Genomic DNA, 12,856 nt, shown 5'->3' with positions numbered 1-12,856 from the left:
GATAACAGTAGATATGAATTAATTGTTGCACGGCTTGCTGTATTCATCGGATATTTTTTTTTTTTCGATCCCGCGGAATATATTAAAGTTTATAAAATATATTTTAAATTACGATTAATTATATTTATTAAACGATTGACGTATCGCGAAGTCTTGTATTAATTACTCGATTTTGCGAATCGATTGTTTAATTCTCGATCTTAATCCGAATTATCATATTTAGATGCTGTTAAAAGTTAAACGATAAAGCGTCGAAAATATATTTAATTTTAAATTTTATTTTTGAAGAAATAATTATTTCTTATTGTGGTAATGTATTGTATTTAAAAGATAAGTAGATAATCATCTCATCAAATTATTATCCGGTACTTGTCGCGATCGCGTTTAGGAAACGAATTTGACGGAGCGTCTCGCACAGCTACTTTACTGCGCGGATGTCGTCGTGTGAATGATAACATATAAGAAAGGAATTTAATGTCGACGGAGCGTCTCACCCCACTATAGTTCTTATTCAAGTGTCGCTGTATGAGTAATAACAAAATCATGATACGTAAACAATAGCGCGGCAATGTTTACGCCACCAAGGCTGAATAACATGTTATTGAAAAGTCGTTGCCGAAATATTTTATGTACAATTATATTGTATATATATATATATATATAATTGTACATAAAATATTTCGGCAACGACTTTTGATATTATATATATATATATATATAATATCAATTGTATTCGATATATATATATATATAATATCAATTGTATTCGATAGATATAAATATATATATATATATATATATATATATATATATATCGAATACAATTGATCTTTTTTTCTCTAGGGAAAAATTAAACGCGTTTAAAAAGTACGCTAATAAAATAGTTTGCCCAATGTGATAATGACGCAACCCAGCGTCCATTATTTGCAGCAATTTAATTGGTGTATAAACGATATTTTATATACCGATGCGTATAAAAGGACGCGTAATTAACACGGTAACAAAGAACGATGCGGGTAATTGCTGCAGACGAAAGTCTGCAAAACGCGGCGATAACTCACAAATCAGATCAAGTTTATATACAATATATTCCCAAGAAAGATTTAACCGTTAGATAAATGTTACGTTTGGAAGTGTCGCTTCATTAGTAACGCTGCGAATGCACCTGAGTCGTAATACAAATTCTAATAATTAAGCTAAAGCGACGGAGAACTCTAACGTTCATTGAAAATTATGCTTTCGTATTTATGTGTGTGTGTGTGTGTGTGTGTGTGTGTGTGTGTGTGTGTGTGTGTGTGTGTATCTTTACCGTAATTGTAGTATGCGGCATGCGTTTCTCTCTATCACGAAGGGAATTATAAATAGCTTCCACAACTTGAGCTATATATTATTCAGAAAGTTTTCACATCTCGAATGCAACGAAGTCCGCTTCACCCGCTTTCGGTCAAATATATCGTAACGCGCTTAGAATTAATTGCGTAACAAAATATTGAGGGAGTACAAATTTTGTTTTTATTGATTACTGAAGTACTTTGAATTACTTAATTGAGGTACTAATTTTTTTTTTCTACGAGTCCGTTATATATTTTCGCATCTCAAAATATAGATAGGGCTTGATTTTACAATTTTACTTTCTCAAAATCTTGGAGACGCATATCGGATGAAATTTTTTTCACGTTTTCAACATCATTCGTTTATCTTTATCGCATTCGCATTAATATTCTAACAAGAGAATAATATTAATTTCGCGATTTTTATTATCCATTGTTGATTACACGTTATGATTAATTGATAATTTTACGGAGTTTTTTTACGGCAAGTCAAAAGAATAAAGAATTTTGACGATATGTTTTCACGAAAATAAGTGTAAGCGGATGATGGGCAAGTTTGGCCTCATTTATCCTGATGTATCGTACATTTTAATAATAAATGCATATCGAGATGCTTGATTGCTGTAGTTTTTTTTCTCGGCAACGATCTCTTATTATCAATTTGCATCGCAAGATGCACTGCAAATTACTTATTATATATAATGTTAATAGGTTGCAATAGACAATATAACGTGTATATCGATGCTTGATAGTGAATACGTGCCGTTGAAGGGAGACAGTCTGTTTTGTAGTTTTTTGTCTGATAGTTTCCACTCTCATATTTTATATATACATTTAAATAATGAAGATAAGATAACAAAATGGACTATCTTCCTTCACGAATAGAGATCCAGATAACCAAAGTTATATATCTGGTGTTTCGAAAGTTAACTTAAGATAAAGGATGCCAGAAACTACTATAATCAAATTGTATGTATATATATGTGTAGATATATATATATATATATATATATATATATATATGTGGTAATATAATTAACGGATTAGAATGCAAGTTAATATATCCGTACGAAATCAGCACGCATCACAGCAGTAAATTACAATCATTAATAATAGCCTAAGTCGGGTAGAATGATGGTGACAAACTGTGAGAAAGATACGTGAACAGTGCAATGAATAATAATATGATAATATCGCATGAAAATGAAAATGCTCGTAGAAAGCATTTGTAAAAACGATGGTCGAGCGCGCACAAATAAATTTCATGGATCAAAACTCATTTAAATTAGAGCTAAGAATAATCAATAATATTAGCCATAAATAATGCAAAAAATACTTTGGCGCTAAAGCTTTTTTTTTTTTTACAAATGCCATTCTTCAATTATTATAGATACGTAACAATTAATAAATATGCAAATGGTATAATAAAACATGTGACAATTCCAGCGTGACGTAGCAGCACCAATTGTGAGAATTAAAGACACGAGGCTGACAAGGACGCGACTAAAATCTGAATTGATCCAGAGAGCTCTAAGCCATTTCTAACAATAGAACTACGAAAGCAAAGTAGAGAAATTATGTGTGTATGTGCGTGTGAGCGCGCGCGCACACGAATGGCTAAAAAAATATATTTTTCATCAAAATTTTATCGACCGGTACGCCTGGCGAGAAACTAATTCCCCGTCTGCCGTTCCGTTCGATCGATACGCATTTATACGTATTCTCGAATAAAAAAAAAAAAAAAAAAAATTGTTAACAAATAACTCCGATGCGTTATCGAACGATTGTACAATCTTTTATTTTTTTAGTCTCCTTTTTTTTTTTTTATGTAAACGTGGGTCAAAAACTCGGGCCGATCGTAATGTCGTAAAAAAAACGCAATTTGATATTTTACAACGTGCGTGACAATTCGATTGGTCGTTCCGGTCGATCTCGTAAAAAAAAAATAAAATGAAGTACAATAGCCGTGAGAAAGATTGAAAGGGTGGAGACTAAAGGGCAATACGTGTCACGGGCCTTATTCGAAATGCGCCGACGGTCTCGCAACGACCTACTCCGCCGTTACTTTGTTTGCGTAATTCAATTAACGTTACTGTTTACTGGATAAGCAGAGCGTTGTAAAAACTTTGGCTTGATGCAAGCATGAGCGAAATTCAAATGCGATTGATATGTTAGTGTGGCTGAATTCGCCTGCGGAATTCACGGAAATATCTCGGAACGATAGATACCTTGTTATCTACAAGTAACAGTGTATATGAAAAACTTTTTATGCTTCCGCTAATATTGCCTCGTTTTTGCACGGATACAATATAAACGAGTAATCAAGCTTGTGTTTGCCGAGAAAATAAGCTAGGGTAGCCGCTGGCATTAATCTGGAAAATTCTTTATCAACTATTTAAAAAAAAGAAAAAAAAGACGGAGTATTATAAAGAATCAATTTTTTTTTTTTTTTTAAATTTAATAACATCGCGCGCTCTCTGAAAATATACGAAAAGAAAATTCAATTTAAAGTGGATTAAGATCATTCAGATGGGATTAAAGTACGATTCTTATTAATCCGAAGTTTCTTTACGACGGAGGCAACGTTCGCTCGAAAAAAGAGTTTTCTGGAAGGAGTTTTGATAGAAGAATATAAAGTTCGTGCCGTTTCTGAGGCGATTTTTTTATACACGTTGGGCGTTTATTTTTTTTATTTCAGGAGTCATTCGAGAACGAGGCAAAGAGAGAAAAAGAAAAAGAGTGAATCGATCCTCGAAAACAATAATGTGACTGCTATCGATCCTGCGCGACGTCGCGCACGTGCCGACGACTTCATCCTGATAGACAGAAGCAATAGGATTGTCGATGCAGAGAAATTGGAGCTATACTTTGCATTGCCAATCCTCTTTCCACTCTCATCGAGGACAAACTCTCGGAAGATGCACAAGTGATTGGGATGGTGCTTTGGGAGCCAGTTTTTTTTATCACGTCCATTAAATTACACTAGGGAATATAAGCGGAAGAAGAATATTTTTCTCCATTGATTCTCTCTTGTTTGTGCGTGTAGCGAATGCGAACAATAACTATTTGGACTTGAATAGTCGATCCTGATTGTTCTCCGGTCATTCAATATAAAACTACTGTGCATATCAATGGCAAAACGCTTAATGGACCGAAACTCGTTTGTCTTGATATTTCTTTGAATTTATTTACTGTATTTCTATTAGAAAAATAAACAATTCCGTTTTCTTTTTTCATATTTAAAAAGCGATTATTCGATTCCCATTTCACGCTTGAATAATGCATGTGAAAAGTGTAAAACCTAACTCGAATAACTAAATTTCACACTAAATTTGCGGTAAATTTGGGACCCTATATATTCTGTGACAGATCCAACGATAATGGAAAAGTATCGCGTACGAGCAGCAAAATCGTTCGCGGCATATAGGTAATGTAATGTCAATCACAATTAAATGAAAGCTCCTATTTCCGATAGTACGAGAAGATATTATTATGCTCGTACAAATACAAATAAAACTCAGTTAATTTTTTGATAATTTATCTATATGTAAATCTGAACTTAGGTTTCAGAGATTACACGTTTGATTTCGAAAAGACACCGATTTCCCGGTGTAAGTTCTTAATGATACAACATTTATTCCGCGTATTTTCTGTTGAAAACTAATTAATAATTATGACAAAAACCAGAGGTAATCATGTTATATCGAGATTCCTGTAGATAACAAGAAATAAAACATCGTTCTCAATTATAAGCGAACAATAATGAGGTACATGCGCAAAATATATTGACATATAGCTTGTCAAAGAAATCTAGTTCAAGTATTCCTTCAATCAATTTTCTTTCAATTACTAATCAACTGCTGATAAATATATATATATATTTTTTTCACGATTTTTTTTTGCGAGATTTATACCGTGCGGCTGTCGTTGCATGAACGTCAATCGCGATTAAAAGGTGAAGATCGACAAGTGGGACGAGTCTGCGAGAAAAAGAGAGATAGTGAAAAATTGCTAGAGAGATCGTTTTTAGATCGGCTCATACCGGCTCGACGGCTTGCCCTCTCACAGAGTGGTAAGAACGTGAAACGTGAAAACGTGATCGTGAAAAACGAAGGGGGACAGCTCACGGGCCCCTGGTCCGTTTGGAATATTTACCGCACTCTTTACCTGCGGTCCCCATATTGAGAATGCTGATCTCCCCGAAGTAGGAACCCGCCTTAAGGGTGGCGAGCACCGTCTTCCCGTTGTCGGCCACCACCTGCAGTCGGCCCCTATTCACTATGTACATCTCCTTTCCCACCTCACCTGCAATCACGCAAAAGTCACATCCCATTAAAACATTAATTAATCCTTCGACCGCTTCTTACTCCTCTTTGTCCAATTTAATCAAGACACTTGCGCGTATTTCAATATTCTTGAAACTCTTGGTAATGAAGTTGATAAGCAACACCACATATTTTCTCTATTTAAAAAAAGGAAGTTTCGCAAATGCTCTTACAACATGAAATCCAATTTTTTTATTCACGTAATATTTTTTATGAATTTATAAAAATAATCATTGCTTCGTTAGGATGCGGAATTCGTCGAACCGTCGATGTATTTCGAAGTATGCGACGAGAGCTGCTCTATCTGTATATTATTGTATATAATAATAGTACTCGTATTATTCCACTAATGCGACTGCCGCCATTATTAACCGTGACATATCTCGGTGCAGGAACAAGAAGAAAAAAAATGGAATAATGGTATAAGAGCTTATTAAGACTTTACAATGCGCATATAATCCAGCCATTGTTTTCTTGTTTCTTTTCAAGATTAAAAGAGAAAAATAACACTAGTTTACAAGGTGTCAGAGCATTTTAACATTGTCTCAAACGTTGAGCACGAATCTGCATAAAAAAAAAAGGGGAAAAACGCGTTTCTAGTAGATTTCAATCGTTTTTATCGAAAATCTGACTTGATAGGCCATTTTGCTTTGCGGATTTGGATTTAACGCCCCAAATTATGTTAAAAAAAGTTATTTCCATTTCTGGTACTAAAAAAAGTGTAAAATTTGTAAACTAGTATAATAAAATGTAAAAATTAACCAACCATTGGAGAGAGAGAGAGAGAGAAAGCGACTTTAATAAAAATATCAACGCTCGCGATACAGAGACAGAGAGACAGGAACAGTTGATTGTCAGGCAAGTAGTAACGGCACGTCATAATTCCGACCATAATCGCGCGACACGATACGACGAAGATACGCGAGAAATGAAGTTACCCATCAATGAGAAAAGATATTGCTCATTGGAAAGAATAACCGTTGCATTTGCGAATACATGCAGCGATCATTTTGCTAGCGATAAAAAAAAAATCCGTTGCGAGAAGATGAAAGTAAATGTGAGACAAGAGTAATGATTTGGTTCACGTTATTCGCATCATTGGCAAACTGAAATTATTCGAGCGACTGCTTGTGGTATCAAAAAAATAATTATGTCTTCTGAGTACATAAATATCGTTTGAATAATCGAATTGTTTCACAAGACGGAAAGTAAAAAAAAAATAAATGAATTTTTTTTTTTTTTTCCACATTTCGCAACATTAGAAGATTTAAATTAAGTAAAGAAGAATCATTTTGATAATTATGACTAACAGAAACATAATTTGATAGAAACACGCGATTTTGTAGCAGTATATTCAATCCTATTGTATTTAAAAGGAATAGAATTTCGATTGAAAGAATATTGAACATGATAGTGATCGATCGACAGGATTTACGAGTTGATTATCTGTACGACAATTATTATATTAAAATAGCTACGCAAACTCGTGTTTCTTTTTCCTCCGTATTGATACCGAGTGGTGACAGTTAATTTATTTTTTGGCTATAGAATAAAAATATTCACCTTTGATGGGCTTTCGGTTACACTATTAGTAATGAGAATGGCATAGAACAGAGAGAGGGGGAGAGAGAATGAGAGGGTAGGAAGAATCATTTTTCATACTCAGTACATAGTTTGGCGTGTGTCCAACACTATGTTCCATAAACAGAACACATTGAATTCACAGGGAGAGATGGAGCGCGCGAGGAGGAAGAAGACCAGAATGTCTAGGATTAGGTACCCTCAAGGGACCGTAAAGGGGAATGGGCGAGGGCGACGCGTTGCTTTAACCGAGCCGCATTTTTTTTAATCTAAATTCTAAGTTACTAATTCTCTTCCTCGCTAAAGTGGAGTATAAGGAGAGTTTGCATAAAACATTCGACCCACCATCCAAGTACTCTCCTCTTTCGAGAGGAAGTAGAGCCTCTTGAAAGAACTATGACTCGAGATCTTACCTTTGCGGCAGATGTAGTCGCCGGGTGAGAAGAGAACGGGCCGTAATCGCAGCACCAGTTCGCATAGGAAACCAGCCTCCGTGTTCTGGAAGATTTCGACCCTCCTCAGCGTATCCAGATGCACGTTTATCGCGATTTCTGCCTTCAGTTTATCTGCAATGCGCGAAAAGAATGAAAATTAATACGCGGTACGAGAAAAGAATGTTAAAAACTTAAATTTCCGAGTCAAAAATATTGGATTTATTTGTAATTAATTTAATAGGATTTAAAAATTACACGATAAAGTTTTTAAGAGGAGCGTAAAACTGTTCTGCGAACAAAAGTGTATGCGCTTCTTTTAAAGGCAGCGTCTCATTAACCGGAGACACTTCTGTTGAATTTATCGTCTGCAAAGATACGAGAATCCAAAAAAAAAAAACTTGTTACAATTAGAAAAGCTATACATTTTACAATCTCATACACTCGTTATAGAAAAAGGAAATATTTTTCACTGGGTATAATAGATAGTAAAGGTGTCGAATCGTCGTAAATCGTTTACAGTGCTGATGTGAGATATGAAGATATACATTCGTCAAGGTTTTATCTCGGATATTTGGAAATTACATCGATTTAAATGTATACGTCAATAATTTCGCTGATATTAACTTTTTACGGGATACTTTATTACGGGATTTGTGCGTATACAATAATTATCATCAGATCGAAATTATTGAAGAAAGGACTAAAGAAAATTCTGTTATAAACATTGACTATGTAAATCTATATTTAAATATCGTGATGTATATACAGTATATATACATTAATTATATAATTATAATTATTATTTTTAATTAGATAAGATATTTATAATCATTTTTAGAAACTAGACTAATTTTCTTTATAAAATCAGATCACTTCTCTGATTTTAACACATTCACATGTTCTTTTTGGGATATATGTATATTTCGCGAAAAATATTTATTACTGTAAATTATGTATCAGAAAATTATTTCTCCCTTTGCGATTTGATTATTTTAAACGATATCAATGTCGACAAAACCAATTTGACTCTTGTCATTACAATCTTGTGTTACGGTACAAATATGTTTTCAATTGAAAATACTATTAATAAATAAATATGCCTGATTAACTTCCTATTATAATAGGAAGTATCGAGTTATTAATCATTATACACTCTCTGAGGCTAATATCTATGAGGGCTAACGACAGCGTAAAATAAGATTTATATTCATTGTCAAATTATAAAGCGTTATTTACCGTATGTATCTTTGATTAACACAAGTAAAGTTTAGTATTGTTACTATTGTTGTTGATATAATTAGCAACAACATATGTGCCCCAGCAATTGGCAATTAACCTAGTAGAAGCACGTCGACTGTACAAGCGCATAATATGCTATTTTTAGTGTTATTGCTGTAATACGGAATCAGCGTTAATTGTGATTCCGCAAGCGCAACGAAGTGTAAGTATCGGAGCACGTGGCATTTTTTGCCCGTGTAATTTTGTAATATTAGGGCGATCGATAACGTTCCGTTATTAACGCGTAATATAGCCTAATTGTTCGTCTCTGCGTCGATCGTAATCCGATTATTATCGTCGCGTAAAAATATACGTATCGCCTGTTTTGTCATGTGTGCTATAGGCTGCTTCGATAATTACTAGTAGGACAATTATTGTTAGAAATAGAAATTTAATATCCTTTACTTACTTTGCATTGAGAGAATTTGAAAAGTTTATAAAAAAAAAAGGAACGTAATTTGAAATTAGCAAGTAATTTTTAATACGAGAAAATATAAAAATGTCACATTTGCTCGTTAAGAAATGTCGATGTTATGCAGAAATGTTCGATTATTAGTTTCCGATGTTATTGTTGAATCGTTATCGCGGTCGCGTTTTTCAGCCGCATCTCAAACGACGTATACGCGCGAGAATCTTCGCGCCTAATAATAGCCTACAATTTTTCATTCTCATCACTAATATTGAATTTTCAACAGTCCGTTATGTGTATTACGTGTATTACGCTTGGAGACTTTACAATTCGCATCTTATAGCAGGTTTTTATTGCGGTCGCGAGATACGTCGTACGACGAAACGAAATGGTTTCCAGAATGTTGTCCTGGCGCTCGTTTCTCGCACTCGCCGTAGAAACGATTTCAACAATTCATTCCCCTTTCAACATTCTGCGTTCCAAACTATGTTATGTTAATTATCTCCCTGAATATCAATTCTTCGTCATTAAATAAAGTGATAAATGTGAGTTGAAAAGTGGCATTTTTCTTGTATATGATAATCGCTGTGATAAATCGTTGGGCGAAACAATAGGATAAAACATATTTTTCTCTTGTTAAAATAAAAGGATTCATAAAAATTTTTAATATCCATCCGTTTACTTTATTATGGTGATATTCTTTTTCCATCGTAAGCAGAGTAATTATAATGAAAATGAAGATTGAAAATCTTATTGCTCGTGCTAATACGACAAAAATGCTTATTACGGGCATGATGAAAAATTAATCGATATTTCCTCAAAAATTAATTATTTTCGAAAGCTCACGAAAGAGAGAAAGAGAGAAAAAGCTTAGGAAAGAAAACTGACAATTTTCCTCTTAGCGGGAATTTGACTTTGCATTAAGCACTGTATATCTGGTGTAATAAATTTCAGCATAAGTCCTCCTATATATGGTATATGTGCAGCGTGTAAGTCCCTTCCCGTATTTCTTCTAGTTTAATCGCTTCTGTACACACCGCGCATATTTTATGTTGCATACAGTCTGTCTTATAATGCATCGCGAGCGATAAAATTATTACGCTTTATTAGCATTTTCGCAGTAAATGTCTAGCAATAATTTGTATTGTTTCTCTCCAATAATCGGCAAGTTATAACACAGTCGGCTTGGAAATGTATCTGAGTTTTACGCAGGCAATAAAAAAACAGTTCATAAAGTTTACGAAGAATAAACATTGTGTGTACGCGTAAATAAAAATAGTCACACGCATATTAGTCTACCGTCAGTAAAAATACGATTGTATCGAGTAATAAATAAATTTATCTTTTATAAAAATAGTAATAGTGTACAATGTAATTCAACGCGTACAAGGTAATGGATTCACGTATTTATTATGCAAATTAGAGTCACGCAAGTTTTTCATTAAATTGCCAAAAGGAAAATTTAATGCAAGGTGAAGAATTAATATGAATTTTACAATAATCTGCAAACTTTCAGCACGTGCATATTTATTTGTGTCTGGTTACGAAACAACTTGGTGAAAATTTGCTGTTTGCACTCGCGCGGTTGCATTAAAGGGCGACCGATGTTGGCAACCGTATATGGTAACCTGCTTACGCGTCGGTTTGTTCGCATTTTAGTTTGCAGATCCTGTGCTAGCAGTTGCGAGATCAAATGTTTCCCGTGAAATTATATATGCCAACACCGTCGAAAGACGGCAATATCATTTTACTGTTGCCCGTAAACATTCGCCTCGCGTAACTTGGAATCCCCGTTATTTAACTAATAAATTGCAGTTAAAAATGCAAAGATTTCCGGAGAATTTGCAATGCAGGAGAGGTTGCATTAATTATAGATTCGTTGAGTTATATCCTTATATAAAATAGCGCAAAACTTAATCTGCGGCCACTTTTGTGCGTGTGTGTGTGTGTGTTCATAGATTTGATATAATATAAACTGTAGATATATATAAATATCTGTAGATTTATATAATAAAGTTATATAATCTTGCGCCGCGGGTCAGACTTTCATATATCTCACGTTTATGGAAATAAATTTGCGCCATCATCTGTGCTCTATATCGCACATTAATAAAGATAATTAGAAATTAAAGACAAGATGATTCATATAAAAATATTAATGAAAGAATTATATTTTTTGCCTTAAAACTACTTATTTATCTTGCGTAAATTTCTTATATTATAAATTTATATGCGTACGTTTTCTGTGAAATGTGCCAGATAATGAAATAATTCGCTCTAGATATATATCTTTTTAATTTTCTCAATTCGTATCTTTTATATTTTTCTATTTATTTTTCTTTAAAAAATTAAACGCTTTATTTTTTTTTTATTGGTTATTTAAGAATATTAAATATTTTATTAATTAAAACTTACCTGGAAGACAACTCACTGCTTTCTCCTCGTCGGAGCACTTCTGCGTCAGCCATAGATAATCAAACCATTTGATAACTTTCACCTGCAAATGATTCGGTACCCTCCTCATCCTCATGTACGTCTTCACGCCATCCAGCTTCGCTGCAACCGAGATACAATTGCTTCTGTTACAATTTATCGTCTCGAGTGATAACTCGATTATGTATATCTGTGAGAGTTTTAATCGGATTTTTTTATATAGTTTATGCTTTTTTTAATCTTTAAAAGGTGCTTATATAAGTTACGTAATATCTGACGCACGATCGTTAGCATTAAAGCTTAATTCCCCACAAGCTAATCACGCGTATATGATATCGTATATAAACGTTTCCGATTTCAATCAATTATCATTTGAATATCCAAAGCCTCATACGAAATCATCCCATTTTCCAATTCGCGAACGTGATAGTATGCCATTATATCGCTGAAATGTTCGACGAGCATTAATATTTGCGATCGTTTTTGCTAATTAAAGTTCATACAATCGAATATCGACGATCGCGTGGCTTTGCAAGCTGCATGTACGATAAATAAATAAATTACGAATGCAAAGAAAGTCTTTGTGACAAGGGAAAATAATTAAGTTTTCCATAGTTAAATTGTAATTCGGCAACAATATTTTTTTCTGCTTCGTTTGAAAATATTTCTCACTTTTTTTATTTCATCGAATTAATTATGCCGATTAGAGTATTTACACGAGCAATTTTTTATCGCAGCAAAGGACACAGTTACCATCAGTCTATTAAAACGAACTGAGATAAAAGGAAAATCTCTCGCGCGAGAGATTTTCCATCCTTTCCCATCTTTCCGATGAGAAGACCATTGATGCAATTTGTTAATGTAGCGACATTGTGGCGTATCCGCCATGCAATTCGCTGTACGGGTTGCAGATCAATAGAGACGCAGTGAAACGGAAAACTATAAGATACCGTTACAATTTTACGAGGACACATATCGATACTACATATTCATGCGAACAAGTCATTCAAAGAAGTGGATAAAAATCGTTGGAATCGATATTGCTAAATGTAATAAATAATGGCG

General features: G+C 33.9%; 1 protein-coding gene across 6 annotated transcripts in view; it reads right to left on the bottom strand.

Annotated features, from left to right (window-relative positions):
• Positions 1 to 12,856, bottom strand: part of LOC138941726 (cyclic nucleotide-gated channel alpha-3-like) — a 121,225-nt gene that overhangs the window by 9,181 nt on the left and 99,188 nt on the right. For 4 of the 6 annotated variants that reach the window (XM_070311593.1, XM_070311598.1, XM_070311595.1 and 1 more), the window contains exons 9-11: positions 11,774 to 11,914; positions 7,651 to 7,803; positions 5,487 to 5,636 (exon numbers count right to left, since the gene is read on the bottom strand). In XM_070311593.1, coding sequence (XP_070167694.1) covers positions 5,487 to 5,636; positions 7,651 to 7,803; positions 11,774 to 11,914 — 444 coding nt within the window. The remainder of the gene's footprint in view (positions 1 to 5,486; positions 5,637 to 7,650; positions 7,804 to 11,773; positions 11,915 to 12,856) is intronic. The other 2 variants (XM_070311594.1, XM_070311597.1) reach the window with 1 other exon arrangement.

Source organism: Polyergus mexicanus, unplaced genomic scaffold, assembly GCF_030449975.1.
Source record: "Polyergus mexicanus isolate NDT 795.1 unplaced genomic scaffold, iyPolMexi1.0 SCAF_20, whole genome shotgun sequence".
Taxonomy (NCBI): Eukaryota; Metazoa; Arthropoda; class Insecta; order Hymenoptera; family Formicidae; genus Polyergus; species Polyergus mexicanus.
Note: the sequence above shows the minus strand (reverse complement) of the source record. Positions and strands in the feature narration are given on the sequence as shown.